Here is a 25058-nt window from a genome sequence, read left to right on the forward strand (position 1 = left end):
TCTGCAGGCATCCCACGCTAGACAAGACACAGACAACCCCCCACCACACACAACACACACACTCTCTCTCTCCAAACTGTTTCCTAAGTATTCCAACAGCAGAGATTTGAATTGCATCTATCCTTGATGTCCAAGCGTGTTTAACTACACTGTAAGTCCAAAATTGCTCTAAGCTGCTTCAAGGGGTGGGACTTCAAAATCCTTGTAGCAGTCAGTGCCAGCACACTAACTCTCCCCTCCTGGTAGCTTTCCTAAAGGTGATGACCCCCTTTGAGCTCTCAAAACCAATGACTTCTTACCATAGCTTTCCCATCAGGCAAGGGTCCATTTTCCCTTGTCCTTCCACTGAAACTTTCTTGTCCAATTTAAGTAACTCCCTCATCTGTTTAGTTCCTTTCACACAAAACTCTCTTCTCTAGCTCCCTTGACTGCAGACCGGTGTAAGTTCAATGGACTCTTGTTCCACTGCTAGTTGAGAACAAAATAAAAGCTTGAAAACAAGAAAACAAAAACAAAACTTTGGTTTTTTGAGACATGGTTTCACTGTATAGCCCTGGCTGACCTGGAACCTGGAACTTGCTCTGTAGACCAGGCTTTTGCTGACTGCCACATTCACTCTAACTTAGGAATTAAATCTAACCAGATACAAACTAATAACAGATCTATTCAGTAAGGCTTCTGAACCTTTTAATTCAAAGCAAAACAAAACAAAAACCCCCAAACCATAAAACCCTAGCTTGCTGCTCTGGAGTCAATGCATATGTTCTGCTTGTATTACTATAGTGTTAAAAGGTTAAACTGGGGTCATCAGGCTTGGCAGTCACAGCTAAGTCACATGACAAGGCACAAGTGTAGTAAGTCAGAGGACAATAATCGTAGAATTGGTTATCTCTGTCCATCTTCATTGGACTCTGGTCGCCAGGATTATGAGTCGAGTGCCTTTATCAGCTGAGCCATCTCTCCAGCCCCGCCCCCATATCACTTTGCAAATTAAAAACCAGCTGCAAATGCAGCTCAGCACCATACTTGGGGTCAGTCCCCAGTACCACATGAACCAGGTGTGGGTCAAGTCTTTCATCTAAGCAGCTGGGTGGTGGAGGCAGGAGAATCAGGGAATCAAGCTCATCTACAAACACAGGTGGACTTGAGCAGACTGACCCTGGAAACTAGCAGTGGCCCTTCCGTAGATTTAGTTTCAAGATGTGTCCTCAGTAACCTTAGCGTCACCTATTCAGCACGGACATCTGGAGCTCACGCATATTCTTCTGCTACACTGCCAAATTCAGGGGCATCACATTTACACAGCTGCAGAACTGTTCGGATGACATGGGATGGCAGGAGTCTGACCCCACACCTCAAGCCTCTGTGTGAACTGCGGTGACTGTGTTAGCCTTCTCTCTATGGGAGCTGGGCAGATGATGGGCAGAGATGAGAACACACAGAGCCACAGGAGAGATTTTACTGTTAAGGTCGGAATGTCACAGATTTTAATCTTCTTTTTATTTTTTTATTTTTTTTTAGCCCAGAAATCCTCAGAGACCCTCCTGCCTCTGCTCAGGATTAAAAACATGTGCCACCACATCTGGTCAAATCTTGAGAAGATACAAATTGTCAAACTATCCCCAAACTGTGGAGCAGAGCCACGCTGCAACATATGGTCTAAACCATTAAAATGTGCATGTGGGAGGTTTAACTTGATGGGACTTTTTAGGGCCACGTGGGGGCCAGCATTAGGTTGGACCAAAGCCTCATCTACACTAGGTGGGTGATCCACTGCTAAGTTACAGTCTCAGTCTGGAGACAATTAGGCTACCAGTAAGGAAAAAAAAAAAAAAAAAAAAACAAAAAAAAAAAAAAAAAAAAAACAAAAACCACTCATGGTCTTTAGTTGCTAAAAATTTACATGTATTTTTGTAACAGTAAGAAGTGAGAATACAGATTGAAAACCCTGTACTCTTCTAATTAAATCTTTTCTTCCATATTTATGCTTGAAAATCCTCAATCACTGAATATTAGGATCAATTTCAAACCTGTCCTCCTTTAAAAAAAATTAACAGCATCACTTAAGTTATAATGATAAGAACTAAGTATTTCCTATATCAGTTTTATTTAAAACACAAATAAGTATTTCTCTTTCAGTAATGGCAAATGGTTCAAATAATGTTGAACACAAATCATTGACTAATACAGGGCATTAAATATGAACAGACTTTTTTTTTTTTTTTAAAGCAAAAGAAGAGAGATTATATACAAAAGGGACCTACAATCTATAGGCCGATTCAAAAAAGGAAATGTGTTTATAAAATGTGTGGTTGAAAGCAGAACATTCCACCCCTGCTTTGGAGAAGGGTTATCTTACAACATTCAGTCAGCTGAAGATGGATCGGTACAAGCGTCTATACATAAATTTCAAGTCATTTTTGCATGTGCAGAATCATCCAGATCTTCCCAGACTGAACGAGCAGTCCTGTGGCTTTCTTCCTTTTCCATATTCCCAACAAGGCTACATGAACTTCAACTCTTGAAGAGCCGCTTACAACAGCAGTTCCTTAGGAGCCAACATGACAGGCGATCCAGGATTTCCCTGTGAGAAACAAACTGGCCACCTACAGAAAGTATCACAATGAACAAGTCTTTCTTTCCGCCTTCCAATTCTGTACAGTGTCTCGTTTCAAGACTATTACCCTCATCAGACTTGTTCCTTCACAAGTCTAAACCTTGAGGTGATATGAAGACCAACATCAAGAAAAGAAAACTCAATCCAGAAATGAAGAAACTGGAGGTATCCAATACACCCCAGAGCATCTCGTCTTCCCTGCGGCAGCACAGCCCAGTGTACTGCTACAGTCCGTAGATCAATATCAATACTGGCAGCTTGAGTTGTTGTCTTTTTTTTTTTTTTTTTTTTTTTTTTCTCTCTTTTTCTTTTTAGTCTCCTCCCATGGTTAAAGCACATCAAATAAATACTAGGCAAGAGTAGTTTCCTGGGAGAGTTAGAAACTATAAAATTTACCAATTTTCCGTCTCTGTGATAATTCGATGCCAGTAGGAGAAAGGTATTGAAGAAAAGGGACAATTTTAATACTACAAAAAGAATTTTTCTAGTCACGTCACCATCTCTTATAAAGAATCCAGGGAATCCCAAAAGTAGAAAATTAGTTTCAGGGGACCCCTGAGGCACTTTAAAGCCTTTAAAAAAATTACAGTAATAATAAATTAGCTATTGCTCTTCAGAGGCTTACGGAGCAGCTAACGCAACAGGACCAGGTCCAGAGTTGTGTCCGTATCTCAGGGTCTTGAGCCGCCCGGCCCTCCTTAAAGCTTAGACGAATCTCCAAATACCTTTAAAAAGACATACAATTTAACACAGACGAAGTGGGTCTTTTGTTTAGTGGTAGCATGACATTTGGTCCACAATGGTTAGCAGCGGTCTTCGTTTTAAACTCTGATCCTATTAAGACAATACATAAATAAATACAGCGAAGGGGAAGATAGGCCACACTGACAAACACCTCAAGGAGCCACTGAGTTGGCGTCACCATTTCATTCGGAGCTCAGTCTCACGTGGGGAGAAGGGCAGCACACAACCTCCTCCTCACAGACGCTAAATGATGGCGTCAAACGGACAAAACGGTTACAGGGATGTAAAGGATCTGACCCCAAGGGAATCCAGGACACACACAGGTACTTCAGAGGTATATATACTTTTGATTTGGGCAAAATTTGAGACTAAAGAAATTATCACCTCAGGTAAATGTTAGAACAGATGAAACTAAGTCCAGCTTTTGGTGAGGGTGTTTTTGTGGGTTTTTTTTTTTTTCTTTTTTTGTTTTTTTTTTTTAAAGTGTCCTCACCATCACCTTCAGCTGTCAATCATCTCTGAGAGCTCAAGCAGAAGGTCATCTTCGTCTTTCCCAGGATCCAAGTCGATTTCAGCTTCTAATTTGCCTCCTGAAATTTCCCATATTAGTTTCTCAAAATCGTCTTCCACAGAGAGCGGAGGCTTTCCTGTGGAGGCACAGCTCAGTCGGCGAGCTTTGGTTGTCACCTGGGACGATGAAGGGCCTGATCCTTCTGGGAGCAAGGGTTCTGAAGCAGACTGGGTTGAAGACAGCACAAAACTGTAAACGAGAAGCAGACTGTTAGACTCAGCTGTGCCCTTCTCCATGGTTAAATGGCCTTGGAGCCTTAGACAAGAGTTAATGAAAAGCTTTTTCTGAAGAGACACACAAAAAAACTGTTTCACTAATTTGGAATCAAGAATCTTTTGAATTTAGCCAGGAATTTAAAGTACTTTTTAATAGTAAAAGCAAATATCAATAGCAGCATTGCAGACCAGCAACCTAGACTTCAAGCACTCGCCCTCTGTGTTAGCTTTAAAGGAAGCTACCTGAAAATGTTCATTGACTTCTCGATTTTTTTAAAATATTTATTTATTTATGACATATATTATTTATGTATGAGAGCAACCAGTTCTGTTAACCACTGAGCCACCTCTCCAGCCCTGACTCTTGGCATTTTTTTGGTGAAAAGGAGAATCAGTAATGGCTTGGAGCTTGGTTAGGAAGACATTACCTGTCCTTAGGTTGTTCTGTCTCAGACATGGTGATGGACTTCTCTTCAGAAGTAAGTGGGACCACAGCCTGCAAAGGAAGAGCAGGGTAAAAACACTGGTGTGTGTGTATGCTCTGTATGTGTGTATGCTCAGGGGCCCATGTGCAGGTATGTAGAATTCAGAGGAGGCCGCCATAGTCTTCTGCTGCTTCTGCTTCCCTTCGGAACCTCCAGTGAATGGTTCCAGCTGTACTGGCTGGCCAGTGGCCTCTTGGGCACCACCTGTCTTCATCCCTCAAGGTTGGGTTACGGCCACACTTGCTGCTCAGGGATTCAAACTCACACTTGTATAGAAAAGCACTCTTACCCAATGAACCATGTCTCCAGACCTGAAGGCTTTTATTTTATTTTAGACAAGGCTTGACTATGTTCCTTCAGCTGTACCTCTCAAGGTAGATCAGGCTGGCCTTGAACTCAGAGTCCTACCTTCCTCTGCCTCCCCAATGCCTTGTTTCAAGTCAGGCCTACCTGACCCCTACACCCCTGCACCCCACCCCACCCTCCCCAGCATATTTTCTTTTGTTGTCTTCTTAGAATCATGGCTAGTTTGGTTTTGGCAGGGCTGGAGACTCTGGGAGCCTAGGGTCTTGCATGCTAGGTGGTCTCTCTACACTGAGCTGTATCTTCAGCACAGAGGCTTGAAACCTGGGAAGCCAAGGACCAATGATCTGGAGGCTGAGCATGTAAGTAAGCCAAGGACCTTACTACTCAACACTGCCTGCCACTTCTCAAATCTCCAACTACACTCTAGTTACCAGAGTAACAGTCTGAGGAACGCAATGCTGGGAAGGGCAGACGTGAGACAAACAGAGACAAAGCCAAAGGGCAAACCCAGCAGAGTCAAGCACCGCAGTAGAGGATCAGTTCTTACCACTGCTGCTTTCTTGGTGGGGCTTTCCTGCAGGACGCTGCTGGGGCTGAGTGGCTTCACAGCCGCAACGACAGCAGGGTGGACCTCCACAGCCTTGCGTTTTGGAGCCAATTTGGGAGATGAAACAACCTTGACCACAGATGGCTTCACATTCACTTTGGGCTTGGCTACAGGACATAGAACATATCTGGTTAGCAACTAGACGCTCTCTTTCACACACAGAGTGACTCTGAATAAGATACAATGCCTTTAGTAGTAGAAATACTAAAACTATTGCCAGACACGGTGGCATATCCCAGCACCGGGAGGCAAAGGCAGGAGGATCTCGGCTGAGTCTGAGGCTAGTGAGTTCCAGGATAGCCAGGGCTGTGCAGAAACCTGGTCTTAAAAACAAAACAAAAAGCGATACCAAAATAGTAAGTGTGTGAATGAAAATGATCCACCACACTGGACACCATGACACACTCTTCACTATTGCTACATATTCCATGGCATTTTCTCCTGCAAACCAAGAGATACGCTGAGCGCAGCTGCACACTTGTAATTCAGCACCCAGAAGGCGGAGGGAGAATTGAGTCTGAGGCCGCAGGGGCTGGATATTTTGAAGTTCTGAATGGGGCTTTTGTGTTTTTCTCTTTCTGAGACAAGGTCTCAGGTACCCCAGGCTGCCCTCCCATCATCCAGCTGAGGATGGCTGTGAAGGTCTGGTCCTCCTGTCCCCATTCCTTGCTTCCCCTCTTGACAAGAGCAAGGATTTGGCGACTATGATCGTAAAACTTTTTGAACATTTATGGGCTAGTAAAGAAAATAATGATGCTGTTTGTGCTTAGCATCTTCGGATAAAGCAACAGAGGAGAGTGAGGTCCATGATAAAACTACCTAGGTGCACATAAACAAGCCGGAACTTTTAAAAGTGTCCTCAAAGAGAATCCTCCACCAGCCATGGGGCTCAAGTTGCCAAAAACCACTCAGACTTTCATCATACAATTGGCGACTGACAACACATGATTAGGACTGCTGAGGCACTCCAGCTCTGCTGGCCGCTCCAGTGGAAGCAGCCTCTGCTGAACGACCCCAAGTGTATCATGTGAGCCACTCTAACAAACGCCTCTTCTCCTGGTTCTGCTCCTCTAGAGAGCCCTAATGCAGACTCAGAGGTGACCGTGTACACCACCAGACATGGTTTTTCTGTGCTACTGTAATGGGACCCAGAGCTTTGTGCATTATAGACACGTACTAACCACTGAGCTACATACACCTCCAACCCCAAAGACTAAAAACAAACTAAACACTACACTAGCAGGTTTGTTCCTCACCCCCCCAAGACAGGGTTTCTCTGTGTGACAACCCTGGCTGTCCTTGAACTAGCTCTGTAGATCAGGCTGGCCTCAAACTCACAGAGATCTGCCTGCCTCTGCTCCCAAGTGCTGGGATTAAAAGTGCGCACCATCACTGTCCAGCTTCTAGCAATTTTAAGTTGTAAGAACTCTCACCTTTGCAGATCACTAAATTACTACTACTTGCTGGTATGACCTCAGTACACATAAGATTCAAACCAATAGTTGTCAGTTACTGAAATGTGGTCATTGTGCTATGATAAAGTGTGGGTGGTTGCTTTTAAACTGCTCGAGGTGCCCACCCACACCCACACACCCACACCCACTTCTAGCCAGCTTTCCTTAACTTATCCGAAGATCTTTTGTCTCTTTGGCTTTTACCTTTCTCTGTTTCTGTGTATCTTTTCATTCCTTCTTATTTCATGTTTGGCTGTTCCATTGTTCTTGCTCCTTTCTCTCTTTTCCTCCTTCTATTTATTCTGTCTGCCAGCCTTGTCTAGCCTCCTCCTGCCTTACTTATTGGCCATTCAGCTCTTTATTAGACCAATCAGGCATTTTAGACAGGCCAAGTAACATAGCTTCACAGAGTTATACAAATGCAACATAAAATGATGTTAACATATCTTTGCATCATTAAACAAATGTTCCACAGCATAAACAAATGTAACACATCTTTAACATTCTGCAACAATGAAGGTATCAAAATCACTCACTTTTACTCCTTTTTTCCAAAGTCTGTGCTGCACATTTCACATTCAGTATCGAGTCCCCAATTCCAGAGGTTTCTACCTCCCCTTTCTGGGATGACTCCAGGGGGAGCCGCTTAGCCAGGTGCCGAGTGACGCCTGATGCAGCAGTTAGCTCTGGCTTCCCCAGCACTCGAGCACAGGGAGAGGGCCCGTCTCCCTGGACAGGTGTCAAGGCTGGCTTCTCCTGGGAGGTTTCCATCCCCTGCAGTTCCTTGGTGTACTTCTCTCTCACAGCATCACACCGCTTCACTGGGATTTTTGTGGTATCACTTATGGTCTCATCAGAAGCCTGTGGAAAAAATTTAAAGAAGTAAACCCTACTTTCTCATAACGCAGAGTGAATGTCTGTCTAAGTTAGGCAGAGTATTACATGATTCAGAATAAGGAAGCTCTATCTGTTATTAAACAGAAGGCATACTGTTAAGTGTGAAAGAATAGAAATGAAGTGTGACTCAATAGGAAGAAAACACAACACGGCACCCATACATTAAGATTTATGTCAAGATATTCCCAACTGTGTGAAAATGTGAACGTGCAGAAAGAGCTTATAGTCACAAAGTAGAATGTTATAGTCAGTAAAAGCACACACCACTAAAGCTGGAGAAGGTGTAACATGATACAGTGTACAGCTGTCAACCTGAGTTGAGTATTAATCACTCATGTAACAGAAGCTCATAGGAAATCTAGGAGAAAAATTATAGTTTTTGTCCTTTGTTTTGTTGAGGAGGGGAAAAAAAAAAAAAAAAAAAAGGATCTGACTGTACGGCCCAGATCCTTCTGCCTCAGCCTTGCGATCCTGAGGCCCAGAATTGATTACATGTTTGCGTCATCTGGCCTGGGTTCTTCATTCTTCCTAAAGAGAAAAATCCTAGGCTGGATGTGGTAGCACACGCTAGTCATCACAGCACCCTGGTACCAGAGGCAGGAGAATCAGTCCAAGGCCCTTGGCTGCATAGCTAGCTTGAAGCTAGCCTGAGCTATGTAAGACACTGCCTAAAAAAGTAGGAACTGGGCAGATGGTTAAGAATATTTGCTGCTCTGGCAAAGAACCCAGGTTCAGTTCCAAACACAGACACGTCAGCTCACAACCATCTTTAACTCCAGTTCCAGGGGATCTGATGTCTTTTTCTGGCCTCTGTAGACACCACGAACACACATGTGCCACAATGTGCATACATGCAGATACATGTATATGAACACCTACACACATAAAGTAATCTTGGGGGAAAGGTCAAATTTTACACGATGTGTAGCAAAATATTAACACCCAGTTAAAAAACTATGACAACAAAGAAAACTAAATACAGAGAACTTTAAGAATCTTCCATAGCTGCTGGATGGTGGTGGCACACACCTTTTGCCCCAGCAAATGGGAGCAAGAGGCAGGCAGACCTTTGTGAGATGGAGGCTAGTCAGGTCTACACAGTGAGCTACAGGTCAGCCAGGGCCACACGGACCCTATTTTTAAAACAAACAAACAAACAAAAAAGAAAGTTTCAAAGAAAATTGTTGTGATCAAGCACTATGGAATGAGGCTGGCTGAGTCAGGCAGATTCAAGCAACATAGTGAGAAACTATCTTCAGAAAACAACAAAAACATGACCCAAAATAAAAATATGAAACCACCCAACCTACCAGTACAACTGCTGACAGACACTTAACGTATGCCAAAACTAAAAGCACGCATCTTCCCCCCCAGAGCCACAACCTGACAAACCCACCTCACTAACCTCTGTCTTAGGCACACTGCTCTGAGAAGCAGTGTCACCACTGTCTTCTTCGAGGTCGAGTTTTTTGTCTTCTTTTGCACCTGTATTCACATTAAAAAACACAATTGCTTTCATCAGGATGCGAGGAATGAAGTCATTAAATAAAACTTTCCTTAACAAGTACAACTGTACGAGCTAGCTTTTCTGTCAACACAAGCGATGGTCATCTGGGGAGGGAGCCTCAGCTGAGACTAGGCTGATGGTAACTGGTTCAGGAGGAGGGTCCAGCCCACCCTGAGTAGTGCCATCCCTGGGCATGTGTCCTGGGTTGTATAAAAGCAGACTGAGCAGGGCAGTAAGCAGCATCCTCCATGGCCTCTGCTTCCAGGTTCCTGTCCTGACTTCCCTGAATGGTGAACTTGTGATCAGGAAGTGTAAATCAAACAATACTCCCATCCAGCACAGGAAGGAAACTCAAGACAGCAATAAGGGAAACAAGAAAGAAACTCACAGCTAAGAGATGGGGTTTCTCAATCGAATCTCTTATATCTCAAGAAAACAGGAACATACTCTACTGAATCCACTGGCTCAAATCCCCCCAGTTAAGAAAAGTCCCCAAAGAACTACGCAGGCTCCCGTGGCCCCTGCCCTGTGCTTTACCCCGCAGGGACGCTTGCAGAGGCTGTGCAGACCTGCTCTTTTGGCGATGCGGAGCAGCCTCCTTGCCCCTGGGACGGCCTCAGCTTGAGGCTGGAAGCTGGCGCTGCTGTCCGAGCTTCGCTGCACTCTCATGGCCTTCTCCAGCCTGATCTCCTGCAGCGTCTTAATGTGCACCTCCCGCATAGGCCTGGCTCTCGCTGCAGGTCCCTCCGGCTGCCCCCTGCTGGCAGGAGCAGGGGGCAGACTCACTGTCTTTTTCACTTCAGGGTCTGCTGTCAACTTGGGGACATTGGCATCCTTTTTGGATCTCTGTCTCTCCATTTCCTGCTGTCGATGCTTCTTCTCAGCCAGGACCTCAGAGAAGGTTTTGATCCGCACTGAGGAAGAACTTTTTGTTACTGACGGAGAATCATCAGCCCGTGAAGGTTCTTCTGTTTTCAGTTTAGTCTGCAATTCTCCACGTTTCTGACTGGCCCTTTCAAGAAGAATTTCTTCCAATGTCTTCACATGGATCTCGCCAGCTTTACTAATTCTCTCTGTTTTGGGAAAGAATATATATATATATATATATATATATATACATATATATATATATATATATATATATATTTTTATTCTCTCATTTTATTCTCTCATGACCTATGAATAAAAGGGAGAAGCATCGTACAGTACAGTACCTCATATACAACATTAGTTTCCCTCGCAATTGTAGACAGCTGCCAGAAAATCTCTAGACAAACCTACCGACTTGCATTTCTATCCAGAAATCCACAGAAATACATCAGAAATGGCTGAAATTCACCAGTGGAGAATCCTGCACCATTATAAACCTTACGTAAAAGCAGCAATGACACCAGTCACTAAATGAGCTGTCAGGAAGTCTGGAAATGGGAACTGCTTTGAAGCACACAATAAAACTGTCAACCATGGTCTAGGAACTGGTCAAAGCAAACTTCTCATGAAGTGAAAGTGACATTTAAAACACGAAAAGGAAGAAGTAAAATAAAACAGGCAACAAGACAAAAACAAAACAAAAAACAAAACTCAAGGGCCACCAATCTGACCTGCATCCCCAGCCCTCAAAAGACCATTCTGCAAATGTCCCATTAGAGTACCATTTTCATTACTGAAGGACTAAAGAAATAATGGACTGATGTAGAATTAAGAGAGATGACACACACACACATACGCACACAGAATAGCCAGTAAGAGACTTCGATTATGCTGGGCAGTGGTGGCGCCCGCTTTCAAGCCCACTGCTTCTGGAGGCAGAGGCAGGCGTATCAGAAGAAAAGAAAGATTTCAGTTAAAATTCAAAAATAAAATACACCCCAAACTCCTAAATATAGAACTTTGGGAACTTGGTATTCCCATGAGTCTCGTTTCTGTCTGTGTGTGTCTCTCCATAGCCCAGGATGGCCTGAAAGCACCGATATGACACAGCCCAAGTTAACCCCAATTAGATCCAGCCTCAGCCGCCTGATTAATTGATTATAGGCATGAATCACCATGCCCCACTAGTTTTGTTGCTCTGGTTTAAATAAAAAGTACGTATAAAGGGTTAGTTTTAACTCAGCTCAATTTCGAGTCTCACCCTTGAGTCCAGTGAGTTTCTCTGGTGAGAGCAACTGATCGGAGTCCCGAAGCTGCCTAAACCTCCAAACATACTGCATGCTTTTTGAGAACACTTCCCCTGCGCTCTCACAGCATCATCCACTTCTTTCCTGCCACAGTAGTTATCACAGTATCTTGGCTGCTCCTGTCTTTCAGGAGTTGACAGTGTCAGGTTAAATGTTAGCTAGCGGGTGCCTAACTAGCCTAGCAAAGCATGAGGGTCCATGGGCGTTGAGACCACAGACACAAGTGTGTTAGGACGGAAGCACTCACCCTTCTTTGGGACTCTGTCAGGGTTAGTCTCTGCAGCGTCCATCTGTTTTCCCAGCCTCTGTGCAAGGCTCCGCTTCAATGGAGGGTCACCGTCACCACCTACAAACAGGGACACTGGCTTTAAAAAGTCATCTTTAACAAAGTCGGGGAGAAAAGATTAAAGAACAGACAATTTAACATATTCTGCAAGTTTTCTGCATTTAAATGGTGTTTGTTCACCACCTACCTAGAACTTTAAGCCCTGGCTGAAGCTAAAGCTCAAAGAGAACAATGTCTTCACCGACTGTGCTGGATAGCTTTTACATCAACGTAATACAGGGATTGGGCGCACGGGGGGGGGGGGGGGGGGGGGGGGGGGGACACCTTATTTGAGAAAATGCCTCCATGAGATCCGGCTGTAGAGTGGAGCAGTGGGGGGACACACCTTTAATCTCCCAGCACTCAGGAGATAGGCAGGATGATCTTTGTGAGATCAAGGCCAGGGCAGGGCTACACAGAGAACTCCTGTCTTGAAAAACCAAAACTCAAGCTATTAGGAATCTTGGATGGTACTATCCCTGGGCTAGTGGTCCAACAAGCCATTGGGAGAAAAGCCGGGTAGCAGCACCTCTCCTCGGCCTCTGCCTCTAGGTTCCTGCCTTGCTGCAGTTCCTGTCCTGACTTCCTTTGATGATGAACTGTGATGTAGAAATTTCCTCCCCAAGTTGCTTTTTGGTCATGGTGTTTCATCACAGTAATAGTAATCCTAGCTAAGAGATCACCAAACTCTGAATTCACAGTAAATTCAGTTAAAAAGATGGTAAAAGAATTTATGATGCCAATCTCTTTTTAAAGATTTATTTTTAATTTTTTATGTGCGTTGGTGTTTTGTCTGCATGTATGCCTGTGTTAGGGTGCCAGATTCCCTGGAACTGGAGTTATAGACAGTTGTGAGCTGCTATGTGGGTTCTGGGAATTGAACACCCATGTCCTCTGGAAGAGCACTTAACCACTGAGCCATCTCTCCAGTCATTTACAATGCCTATTATTCTTGGGATATGGAGACTTAAAAGTGGTGTTGTATGATCAGAATCTGCCTTTAAGACAGAAAGGAAGGAGGAGGAAGAAGAAAGCAACTAAAAATATCTGATATTCTCTAGCTTACCTAAGTAGAGACAAGGGGTCTTTATGTAATCTGTGCTGGCCTGGAAATAGCTATGAAGACCAGACTGGCCTTGAACTCATGAAGATCCTTTTGCCTCTGCTTCCCAAGAGCACATGTCAACATGCCTGGCTCAAGCCTGTAATTATTAAACCTAGAACCTTCTAAAAGGTTAGTCATGGGCTAGAGATGGCTTAGTTCTCAGCCAAAAAGAAAAGATTAGTCATGGTCATAATTTAATTAAGCTATAATACTTCAAACTGCTGTTGCCTCAATGACAACAAATGTTGTCGTCTAGAATACAGGCAGGCCAGCAGATCAATGCTGATGGCCCTTGTGTGAAGCAACGCAACAAAGAATCACATTAATGCACAAACACAAAGACAGAAGGTGCAAAAGATATAACTCACCTACTGAAAATTTTCGTTTCCCCAGTCTCTCAGTAAGACTTAATCTAACCAAGGGCTCTTCTGAAATGGCAAAAACAAAATGTGATGTTAGTTCATTCATATGAGCCTACTAAGGAGGTACTCTGAAAATCAGATCTCAATCTTTAGTCACATTCAACAAGAAAAATAATCAACAGTCTAATGAACACACAACATCATAGCATCATTAACAGTAGCCAAACGTATTGAGAAAGGCTCTGATTCTGGCCAAAATACCCTTGTGCACCTTGACAAGCTATTTATTGCCACGTGACCAAGATGTAAGCCTTCTTTGAAATGTTTGTGGTTCAAATGGAATATTTAAACATACAGTTTCATGTGTTACATTCCTATGCTACGTAGTTTTATGTCAACCTGACAAGCTGAAGTCATTTAGACGTGGGAACATCAGTCACTAAATGCCTCCATAAGATCAGAGTACAGGCAAGCCTGTAAGACATTTTCTTAATTAAGTGATTGATGGGGGAACGCCAGCCCATTGTGGGTGGGGCCATCCCTGAGTAGTGGTCCTGGGTTCTTTCTATAAGAAAGCAGACTGAACAAGCCATGGGAATTATCCAACAAGCAGCATCCCTCCATGGCCTCTGCATGGCTCCTGCCTCAGGTTCCTGCCCTGACTTCCTTCAATAATGAAAAACAATATGAAGTGTGAGACAGACAAACCCTTTCCTCCCCAACTTGCTTTTGATTATGATGTTTGATCATAGCAATAGTAATTCCTTATTACTCTTTAAACAGTTTAGGAAAACGATTGACGTTTTTCCCATCACTCTAAATACGTGATAACATTCTTTACTCAGAATGGACAGCCAATAAACTTGACTGCTTGAGCAAGAATTCTAACTTTTTAAAAAACAGGATCAAAAGTACCAATTTTCAACCTCATATCTGACCAAAATACTTCAAGTCCTCCAAAAACTACAAAGTGAATAAACATATCACCCAAGGACATTGTGTTCCCAATTACATAAAAGAGCCCAACAACTCTGAGACCTACTATATACCTCCTTGTTTGCTTGATAGAGTTACTGTCCTCACCACAGTCCGAACATTTTCTTTTTCAGGACCTGGATTGGGCTGAGGCTGATGTAAAGCGCTGGAAACTCCCGAGGGGCCTTCTGAATGAGAAAAGTCAAATAAATAACCCGAGGAAAATAAAGCTAGTCCAAGTCAAGAATCTTTGTTCTCTGAACACTGGTCCAATGCAGCCTGCTCTGTGGTGTGAATGCTGCCTTAAGCAGACACTCAACCTTCTGTTTACCAGGAAGGCTAACACGACTCTAAAGCTAAGGCAGAAGCATGTTTTAGCCTTCAGCATTGGCAATCCATCATTCCCATCTGCAAAGCAAGGCTCTTATGGAGTAAGCTTTAAGGAAACTCCTCAGCACCAACATTTACTAATTTAGTATGTATCTTGTCATTACCTTACCTATAACTAAACTTTAGAGTTGGAAATCTACATCAATAAGGTTGAGGAAAGCTCCAGAAGAAACTCTTAGCAGCTCCTAAGAATCTCCTTGTAGCTAATGACATTAATTTTCTTTTGGCGGGTTGTGTGTGCACGCAGAGCTAAGAAGTCAACTCCAGTGTCTTTCCTCAGGGGACCTGGGGTTCGCTGATTAGACGAGGCTGGCCAGCAAGCCCCAGGGACCCTCCTGTCTCTGTCTCCCAGAGCTGGGAACACCAGCACACATCCATGCCTGGCTTTTCCATGGGTGCTAGGGCTAGAGGGCAGACTCTCAGGCTTGTGTAGTAAGCACTTTACTGACAGCCATCTCCACAGGCCCCTTAGCATGCCTCTTAACTGCTGCTCTTTATTTACAGTTTAATTTCTCAAGATCTAGCCCAGCATGGTGGTGCACGACTTTAACTCAGGAAGCAGAGGCAGGCAGATCTCTGTGATTCAAGACTGGCATGATCTATATAGGGAATTCCAGGATGGCCACAGATACGTTATCAAGATCCTGTCGTTCTCCCCCCCCACCGCCCGCCCCCCCCCCAAAAAAAATCTCAAGATGTACAGGCTTATTTGTATTAACAAATGGTCCTAGCTCTAAACAGACTGATACACAACTCCTGAAGGTTTGCTTCACTTCAAACAAGCCATAGAAAAGAGAAATCTGTATTTGCTAAATCTGACAGCTGTTGTCAGAAGTATCTGTTTTTCTTGTCAAGTAACATGCAAGTATTCATGCCAAAACGCATGATGACTTACCACCTTGCTTCTTGGATTTTTCCTTCATTTTCTTTGATTTAATTTCCTCAAGAGTTTTTATTCCAAAATTCAAACATTCACCTGGGAAACCCAAGGGGGAACCATATGAGGAACTATAGCCTTTTTCTTTTCCTATTCCCTGCAGGCATTCAAGTACATTTTGAGTCAATGACTCATAAAAGAGTATGTGTCAGTACGCAGATAGATAGCACACCAGCTAGGAAAAGCTGGGTGACTGTGCACTGAACCACAAAGCTATAAAACCGCCAGGGACGCTTCAAGGCTGAGACAGGAGCCTACCTACCTTGCTTTAAGCTGACTGCAGGTTTCCGGGCAGAAGCCACTCGTAACCCATTGTGGACTTCAGGGGTCGGCTGCAGGGCAGGTGTTTTGCTCTCGTCGCCCTCCTCAGAAAACTGGTCTGTATACCCACATTTAAGATAAATGTCCAATTAAGACCAAGTCCAGGGTTTTAATTGTTCCTAAGTTATTACATTATTTGCCTTAAAAAAAAAAGGGGGGGGGGGAGCTGACCGTACCATCATCATCTTCATCATCATCTGCAGCATTGATTACAACCGGTGGATGCGTGGGGCTGGGAACATTTTCTGAACTTTCTACTTTCATTACACTCCGCAGCTGAGGGGAGGGGTTAGACTGGACAGACAGTTTGCTCTGTTGGACTGTGAGCTGGCTAGCCTTTACTTCTTCTTCTTGCAACTCAGGCACAGTGGGTAATACGGCTAAACATCAACAACAACAACAACAACAAAAAGACATAACAGAGAATTATAATCCCAGCTCAACAAAAACCCCTGCCCTCTTACCATAAATTTGGTAATTTTTCTTAACACATTTTTTTAAAACTTAATTTTCCCATTTTTATTCTAAATTCTCCATGAACAAAAAAAGGACTTTTGAGCCAACAACTCCTTATTGTATATAAACCAATGGTAGGAACCGAAAACAGTAAACCCAAGAGTTCCAAATTCTTACCATTTTAAATTGAGATTCTAGAATGTTTTGCTTAACACAAGAAGACACAGAGGACGACACGTGCCTCTGCCTTCCCAGCTGGGATTAAAGTGTGCACCACCACTCACACATCTTTCTTTGATGGCCCTCACACTCACGGTCCTCCTGCCTTAACCTTCTGAGTGCTAAAAATCACAGCCACCTACCACTGAGTGGCTCTTTGGTGTCTAAAGAAATAGCCCACTTTAAAAGGAACTTTGGAGGAGCCAGTGAGAGGTAAAGGTGCCTGCAGCCAAGCCTGATAACCTGAATTTGATCTGAGCCCGCATGTGGGAGGAGAAAACCCAATCTCTCCAAGAGTCCTCTGACCTCCACATGCATTCCACAGCATGTGTGTGCACACTCAAGGCACGCACAATGTATGTGAAAATAAACATTATTCTGAGAGACTGTTAAAGTAAATCACAGGTCTTTATGGAGTCAAGATTCACTTTAAGGCTGGGGATATAATTCAGCAGTAGAGGGCTTTGTCTATCTGGCATGCTTGAAATCCTCAGTTTGATTCCCAGCCCTGGAACAATGAGGGAAAAAATTCAAGATATCCTACATCAAATTTTTAAATTTTAGGCAGCCTATAAAGGCCGAAGCAGGCAGTGAGTGAGTTACTATGGTGCAGGCCTATAGTCCCAACACTGAGGAGCTCAAGGCAGGAGAATCACAAGGTCTAAGCCAGTTTAGTCCATAGCATACAACCCTGTGTCCATAACAGAGCTACACGGCTAATACTGCGGGTCTTGTGGGCCATATGGTCTCTATTTCAACCATTTAACTCTGCAGTGTTAATACAAAATAGGCCACAAGGTGTAAACGATGGCCAAAGCCACACACAGTAATCCTTCATCTTACAGAGCAGAGGACCTGACTTGCCAACCCCCGGTCTGGAAAAATCACTTCTTTTGAGAGCATCTATAGGTGTGGTGTGAGAATGTGAGAATGAAGCAAATGTTATGTAGTAATGTAACCTGGCGTGACAGAACATTTGGGTCTCTGTGCATATTTATCACCTAGACTCTATAACGCTTTCTTTCTCCATTATACAATACAAACAGTACTGCTCTCACTGGGTTAAAGGTGTGAATAGCTGGTGCTCACTGATCAGCAACTATTCTCTTTTAGAATCAAAACCAATCTCACTTTTGCTTGGAGGTAGAAAAAGTCCATCAACATAACGACCTCTGTTGTGATGGAAAGCGCAGTTTAATTTTTGACATCCCATTGGCTGATTTTCCCAATAACAAGGAATTTCACTTCGTTTTTTCTGTAAGAGAAAAAAGCACATTGTTAAAAAAAAAAAAAAAAAAAAAGTTAAAAAATGAAAGAAGTCCTACATTAATTTTGTGACTAGTTTTCAAAATACAGTTCAAAACCCCGACACAGGAGGTCATGGTTAGGAAGACGGAGGCTAGCACATGTGATCTACGGCACAGGGGGAGGTGGGAGGGGCTGTTCTTTCCTCCTAGTCCTCATCTTGAAAGCCCTGAATGCCCACACTTAGGACCACACACAACTAAATATGGTTGGCCTCACTCTCCTTGGCTACAGGTGCGAATGCATGTGAGTGTGCGCAGGGTTAGTGTGGAGGCAGAGCAGGACGTCACTCTCTTCCTCTGCTGCCCTTACTTCATCCTGAGGTAGGGTCTCACACTGAGTGAACCTCATCTCAGGCTGGCTGGCCAGCCAGCAAGCTCCCAGGACACTTCCGTCTCTGCTCCCAAGTGCAGCCATGCCCAGCTTTTTACATGGGTGCTGGACATTCAAACTCAGGTATCCATGATGCTAATTTACCCAATGAGTCCTCTTTGTAAGCCCTGAATTAGTGAACACTACACCAATGGCTCCAAGGGAAAACAGACAGCCCAGTTCCCATAATCCTCTACATCTGTAGTATTTTCATCAGCCAGTCAAATCATAATCTTGTTTTAAGTGTTTCTATTTAAAGACTACTTTGCTGGATATGGTGGCACACAGCTTTAATATCAGCACTTGAAAGGCAAAGGCAGGCAGATCTCTCTGAGTCTGAGGCCAGCCTGGTCTGCACAGTGAGTTCCAGGACAGCCAGGGCTACATAGAGACCCCGTCTCAAAAAAACAAGCAAATAGCCTGGTGGTGGTGCACAGCTTTAATCATGTGACCCAGGAGGCAGAGGCTGGTGGATCTCTGTGAGTTGGAGGCCAGCCTGGTCTACAGAGCAAGTTCTAGGACAGGCTCCAAAGCTACAGAGAAACACTGTTACTGGGTTGGGGGGGGGGAGACCATATTTAATATTACTGAATTATTAGTATGAAACCCAGAGCCAACAGCACTATGAAGCTTAGTCATACTGCCATATTTTCTAGTAAAGCATCACAGCTTCCCTCCAATTAGAAACACCAGTTAGCACTTCAGCACCTCCTTTTTCTGCTCGGTGCACATGCTATGCAAGTACTCCAACAATGAGCTACATCCCCAGCCCAAAGGCACTGCAGACGTTTTTAAAAAGCAAAATGATCAATACAGAGAACAAAACTGCAAAACTTCCTAGTAGCAAGCAGCTGCAATCAAGGGTTATAATATGAGGACTCAATCAGAGAGGCAGTTTGTCACCCTCTTCCACCTCATTGGAAACACACCAGGGGATTTGTGTGCTTATCTCTGAACATGTCTTTGAGTAAGCACAAAACATACAAGTACTGATTTGGGAATACCAGTACATCGTATTGAGCAGATCAATTAGTAAATACTGAATCCATAAATAATGAAAACAGACTGTAAGGGGTGTGCTGAAGTCCTTGTGGCTCCCTCCATCTCCACACACCCACAGTTCAGGGTTTCCATTACACTTCCACAGGTATTTTTTTAAATGCATATGCAAACAAATACAAGTACAAATCTCTCCCTTATAAACTTTTTTTTAGGTTTATGTATTTTTGCATGCATGTACCTATATGCACCATATGCCAGACAAAGGCATGGGATCCCCTGAAACTGGAGCTGGGATGGTTGTGCTGTTTGGATGCTAGAGACTGTACTTGGGTCCTCTGTAAGATAGTGCTTTTAGCTACTGAACCATCTCTCCTAATTCAGCATGCTGTTCTGCTCCCTTAATATATCCTGATCCTTCCTTATCAAATAACTAGTGTCCATCTTAAATTCCGTTAACTGTGGACCACCCCACCACTGTACGAAGGTAGCAACTGCTACAACGGTGATTCTGATGTACTTTGGCACAATGAATACAATGTAAATATTTACTTTTCTTCAGACACAAGTAAGCCTGTGCAAAACAAATATTAGCATGGCCATACTGCTTGGTTGGCGCCTGAGAGCATGGATCTTGGAGTGCCTGTTACGTTAAGGAGCGGGGAAGGAAGGGTTCACCCACCTAGAGGGAGACAGTGCAAGCATGGAGAGGAGGGTCTTTACAGTGGAGCTAGAGTCAGAGCAAAGGGGGAAGGGTGACACTGCAGGAGCAGCTTCTCGTGACATCAGAGCCCAAGAGGAAAAAAACCATATGCATGTATATTTACCACCAGGGACCTGGCCAAATAAGGCAAAGTATTAAGGACTATGGAAACCAAGTTTCTCACTTGAGAAAACAGTAACAAAGGAAACCTAAACTCTGATATTGATGAGCTGAAAACACCTATGTGAATTTGTGCCTCTCAGTACACAGACCCAAAGCAATGCACATGTATACATCACCTACTTCCCTCCCCACTGAGGACATGAAAACCATCAGCACTCTCGGAAAAGATCGAAGCTTAACACCTATCTATCCTTCTTCACTGGAAGGAACTAACATGCCATTTTTAAAAGAGAGGAAATTACAAAGATTACAGAGCCTGGAAAAAAAAAAAAAAGAGCAAAAAGTGTTCAAAGAAACGATGGGTGGCAAGGAGTAACCTCTCACCCCCACAAAATAAAGAGTAAGTCAGCTTGAAGGTCTCTTATAGGCTAAATTGGAATCGTTACAAAAACAACACATTAAGTAAAACAGAAAATTATTAATTCACACTAACACAAATAGATCCTGGGGAAACGATCCAGTCTGACGAGAAAAGAGCTGTCACCCCACAAAGCACACTTAGAACTGAGATGGTAAAATGGCTGGGGGGGGGGGGGAGGTACCTGCTGCCAAGCCTCATGACAAGTTTTATCTCTGGAGCCCACATGTGCACATACACACAAACAGGCAACTTTTAGTTTAGAGTGAAATCAGTGTGGCAGACACTGTGATCTACAACGCTAATCACCAGTGACAGGACATGGTTAAGACTGTTCCTGCAGGTTCAGTTCCCAGCACCCACATGGTGGTTCACAACCCCCTGTAATTCCTGTTCCAGGGGACCCAGCTTCCTCTCCTGAGCTCTGATGGCACTGCACCCATATGACACAGACACACTCAGCACATACACATCAATCAAAAAGAAGCACATACAACCATAGCTTTGTAATGAGAACATAAAAATAAACCAAATTAAGAGACATTTTACAGGACTGGTGCCCTAAAAGCATCATGAAAGACCAAGACAGGTTGAACACTGTGCTCAAATGCATGAGCCTGGAGCATCACAGTACCATAAGCTATGTGTGAATGTGGACTTGCTCCTTCAAGAGAAACCATTATCAGACAGCTGGCAAACTTGCATGAGGACTGAGTCACATTACCAGTTTACAGCTGCTACTGTTGCACAGAAACCCTTCCTTGTTTGTAGGAAAAGACTAAAGCACTAGGAAGTAGAGGATAGCACTAATTTATCCTTAAATGGCTTACAAAAAAAAATTCACAATGAACGTATAAAGATTATATATTTCATTTCCTGGGTACGAGTTTGCCTTGTGACTAAAGCCTACGGAAGTCATAAGAGGGCATCAATCAGAGCCCCTGAAACTGGAGTTAAGACCATTATGAGCTACCATAGCATTTGGATGCTATGAATCAAATTAGGGTCCTCTGCAAGAGAGCAGCAGGTACTCTTAACCTCTGAGCCATCTCTCCAGCTCCTTAACTGTTATGAAACACAGGGTCAGCAAGATGGCCCCGCAGGTAAAGGCATTTGCCACAAACCCCAACCACCCCAGCACAAGGTCCAGGACATACACTGTGGAACTACAACTGACTCCTACAAGTCAGGTTGTTCTCAACAGCAGACTGCACCCCCTCACACACTCACACACTCACACCAGGCTTGGCAGCTCCGTGCTTCTACTCGGAGTCATCTCACCTCACTAGCCACTTCCTCCGTATCTGTACCGACCCTGGATACTTACATCAATTTCCATGTGGCGAAACCTGCACACCTGTCGAAAACAACGACCTTCTTGCCACAGTGTGCAGACAGTTTCATTTCCTAGTGCAGCTTCACAGTGACGAAATGGGCAGCTGTCACCCTGTGAACAAAAGCAAACAGGAAAGGACTGTGGCACACGCCTATAACAAGAACCTAAACAAACTAGTAAGCAAAGACCAGCAGGGCAGAAAACGAGAAGTAATAACCACCACCAGCTGAAAGCAATAAATCTGTAATATAATAACCTGTTGCTCTTTGTTGTTTCACAGGGTCTCATGAGCCTGAACTCCCCAAGTATAATAGACTGATTAGCCAGTGGGGCCTAGGGATCCTCCTGCCTCGCCTCCCGAGAGTGAGTGCATGCCATCATGCTTGGCTTTTCAAAATGTGGTTCTGAAGGTCCAACTCAGGCTCTCATGTTTACATGACAAATAATTTACTGACGGAGCTATCTCCCCAACCTTAACCTATTTCTTTGTTGTTTTTTTGAGACAGGATCTCACTATACAGCCTTGGTAGGCCTAGAATTATGCAGACCAGGCTGGCCTCAAAGCTGAATCCAGCATCCCTCATGCTTGTAAGTGCTCTAATGATTCGCTATATACACAGCAGGAAAATTTCATCTGCCCCCAGCGCCTAGAGCTTTTTAAGATAGGGTGTTGCTACATGAGCTGAGGGTAAATTTCAACCCTTCTATTTCTACTATTATGTCTAGACTTATCTTTTTGTCTTTGTTTTTGGTTTGTTTGTTTCTGTGACTTTGGAGCCTGTCCTGGAACTAGCTCTTGTTAGACCAGGCTGGTTTAGAACTCACAGAGATCTGCCTGCCTCTGTCTCCTGAATGCTGGGATTAAAGGCATGGGCCACCACTGTCCAGCTTAGACTTATCTTTTTAAATACATCATCACAATGACTTTAGAAGAGGCTACTGTAATCTACAAATTTACAGGATTAGCCATAAAGAAACTACAAAAAAAAAAAAAAAAAAAAAAAAAAAATGACAGGCAGACCCAAATAGGGTTACCAAAAACTCAAGCAGAGAAACAGGACGTTCTGACAATGAAAGCGAACTGTGAAAGAATATATTTACAAAAGACAGCATTATCTTCTCACTAGCAGAAAATGTAGACGAGGTCAAATTTAACCCCTACCAGCTCCCACAAGAATTATACAATCTAGTCATTCATCTAATGCAAAAGACACAAACTCACAGCTGCCAAGCCATAGAGACCAACGTCTCCCTAATTAATTCCAAAGACACTTAGAATAATTATGTGTCGAATGATGACTATACAACTTCTTGGGCATTTTTACTTTTTCTGGAAAGTTATATGTAAGTGAGGAGGAAAAGATGAGTGATGTGTTCTTTAACAAATTAGTCTTTACTTAAAAGCTGGCAGCAGATAATAAATGAAACAACTGAGCAAATCACAACATAAAACAATGCAGAATGCAGGGGAAATCTTACCTAATCTACTTAAAAAACAACAGAAAGAACTGATTTAGAAATGTCAATCTTACTTTGGTACACGTAGAATAGAAGAAAAAGTAGCAGTCTTCCCCCTGATTAGGCATGCTGGGCGAATTCTCGGGCCACAAGTGGCTCTTTGCAATGAGCCACGGCTTTGTCCGTCAAGGTGAAGACCAGCTCCAAGGGCTCTTGGAATGGACTTACTCTTCCAATGACAACTCACACAGAAATCTTCTCTAAAACGTAATCCTGAGTGAGGGGGAGACAGTGAATTATAGTACTTCAGGTAAATTCTTCCAACTTCTCCTCCAATGCCTAGTGCTATCACACTGTTAAAACTACATTTTAATTGTGTTAGCAAGCGCTTATACAGAGCCACAAGCTAATTATGAGTAATAGACATTCCCAATGCAAAATTTTTGCTAAGGACAGCCATGCCCTTTTCTTTTGTATTTTCTTGTTTCAGTGTAAAATCTAACTATGCTCAACACATGATCTACATTTTACACCAATAGGACATAGATTACTTTATACAAAATACTTAACAAATGTCCTTTTCACCTAAATGAAAAAAATTCAAGTATCTTCATAAGCATGTAATATCAGAAGCATAGACTTATAACTAAGTGGGAAAATCCTACTTACACAGAATAATTATTGAAACAATTACCTCTGAGAACATCTAGAGTTAGTACAGTCACTAAGATAGTGAAGGAGCAAAGAAGTCTTCCAGGGCAGACAGACTCACAGAACAGTGACAACTCAATTACCATTCCATGCATCGTCCCTGCCACCCTCTAAACCCCACAAAATGGGCAAGAATGCTGCTACAGAAGCAAAAGCATGCTGTGAGAGCACGTGAGCATGTGGGAGGGGTCTCTACAAATTCTAGTAATGCCACGTAAACCCAGGCTTCCCACTTCAAGTAATTAAGCCAAAGCCAATCTTATCTTTCATTAGTAAAGGAATCTATCAAGATGAAAGCTAGCCTTCAAGCCAGCAATAGAAGTTAGGAGCAGGAGTCTTCAACTACCCACGTAACAAATCTTTAACAATTCCACTCTACAATTTACTCTAAGGTAAAAGTCAATAAGCACTCAAGTTCACCACCGTCAGTTCCTGCTCGGTGCTTGTTTATCAACACACAGATGGGTAACACACGTACAGGGAAGGACTACTAAACAAACTAGGAAACATAGGTTGAAGATTTAGGAACATCCCAGCCTATCCATGTTGCAAAAAGAAAAGAAAATCAGAAGGAAGAGAAGAGGGTGTGCTCTGTACAGAGCATGTGGGAAGCTGAGGCCAGCACAGCAGATACCAGGCCATAGGGCCCACAAAGTAAGATACTGCTTCAAAACAAACAAAAAGGTAAACAAAACCAAAAGAAATGCTGGTGAGGACACTCATGAGCAAGGAAGAAAATCAAAGCACATAAACCAAAATGATGGCAGCCAGGATAGTAGTAAGATAATTACTTTTAGTTATTTTATTTTGAATAAACCCTCTTTAGTTTTATGTGCATAGGGGTGTTTTGTCTGCCTGTCTAACCACTTGTGTGCCAATTGCCCATGAAGGCCAGAAAAGGGCATCAGAGCTGTGAGCTACCATGTGGGTGCTGGGATTGAACCTGGTTTCTCTAGAAGGGCA

At 43.4% G+C, this 25058-nt stretch overlaps 1 protein-coding gene across 9 annotated transcripts in view; it reads right to left on the reverse strand.

The window, feature by feature from the left end:
• Window positions 1-1883: 1883 nt before the first annotated feature.
• Window positions 1884-25058, reverse strand: part of Zc3h11a (zinc finger CCCH-type containing 11A) — a 35020-nt gene continuing 11845 nt past the window's right edge. For 7 of the 9 annotated variants that reach the window (XM_051204046.1, XM_051204043.1, XM_051204045.1 and 4 more), the window contains 15 exons: window positions 23459-23657; window positions 21918-22037; window positions 17802-17925; window positions 16172-16375; window positions 15937-16053; window positions 15633-15713; window positions 14422-14535; window positions 13379-13438; window positions 11828-11926; window positions 9973-10476; window positions 9293-9381; window positions 7536-7860; window positions 5486-5652; window positions 4576-4643; window positions 1884-4121 (listed from right to left, as the gene is read on the reverse strand). In XM_051204046.1, coding sequence (XP_051060003.1) covers window positions 3863-4121; window positions 4576-4643; window positions 5486-5652; window positions 7536-7860; window positions 9293-9381; window positions 9973-10476; window positions 11828-11926; window positions 13379-13438; window positions 14422-14535; window positions 15633-15713; window positions 15937-16053; window positions 16172-16375; window positions 17802-17925; window positions 21918-22037; window positions 23459-23512 — 2385 coding nt within the window. In that variant the 5' untranslated portion in view covers window positions 23513-23657 and the 3' untranslated portion in view covers window positions 1884-3862. The remainder of the gene's footprint in view (window positions 4122-4575; window positions 4644-5485; window positions 5653-7535; window positions 7861-9292; window positions 9382-9972; window positions 10477-11827; window positions 11927-13378; window positions 13439-14421; window positions 14536-15632; window positions 15714-15936; window positions 16054-16171; window positions 16376-17801; window positions 17926-21917; window positions 22038-23458; window positions 23658-25058) is intronic. The other 2 variants (XM_051204050.1, XM_051204051.1) reach the window with 2 other exon arrangements.

The sequence above is a fragment of the Phodopus roborovskii genome, unplaced genomic scaffold, assembly GCF_943737965.1.
Source record: "Phodopus roborovskii unplaced genomic scaffold, PHOROB, whole genome shotgun sequence".
NCBI lineage: Eukaryota > Metazoa > Chordata > Mammalia > Rodentia > Cricetidae > Phodopus > Phodopus roborovskii.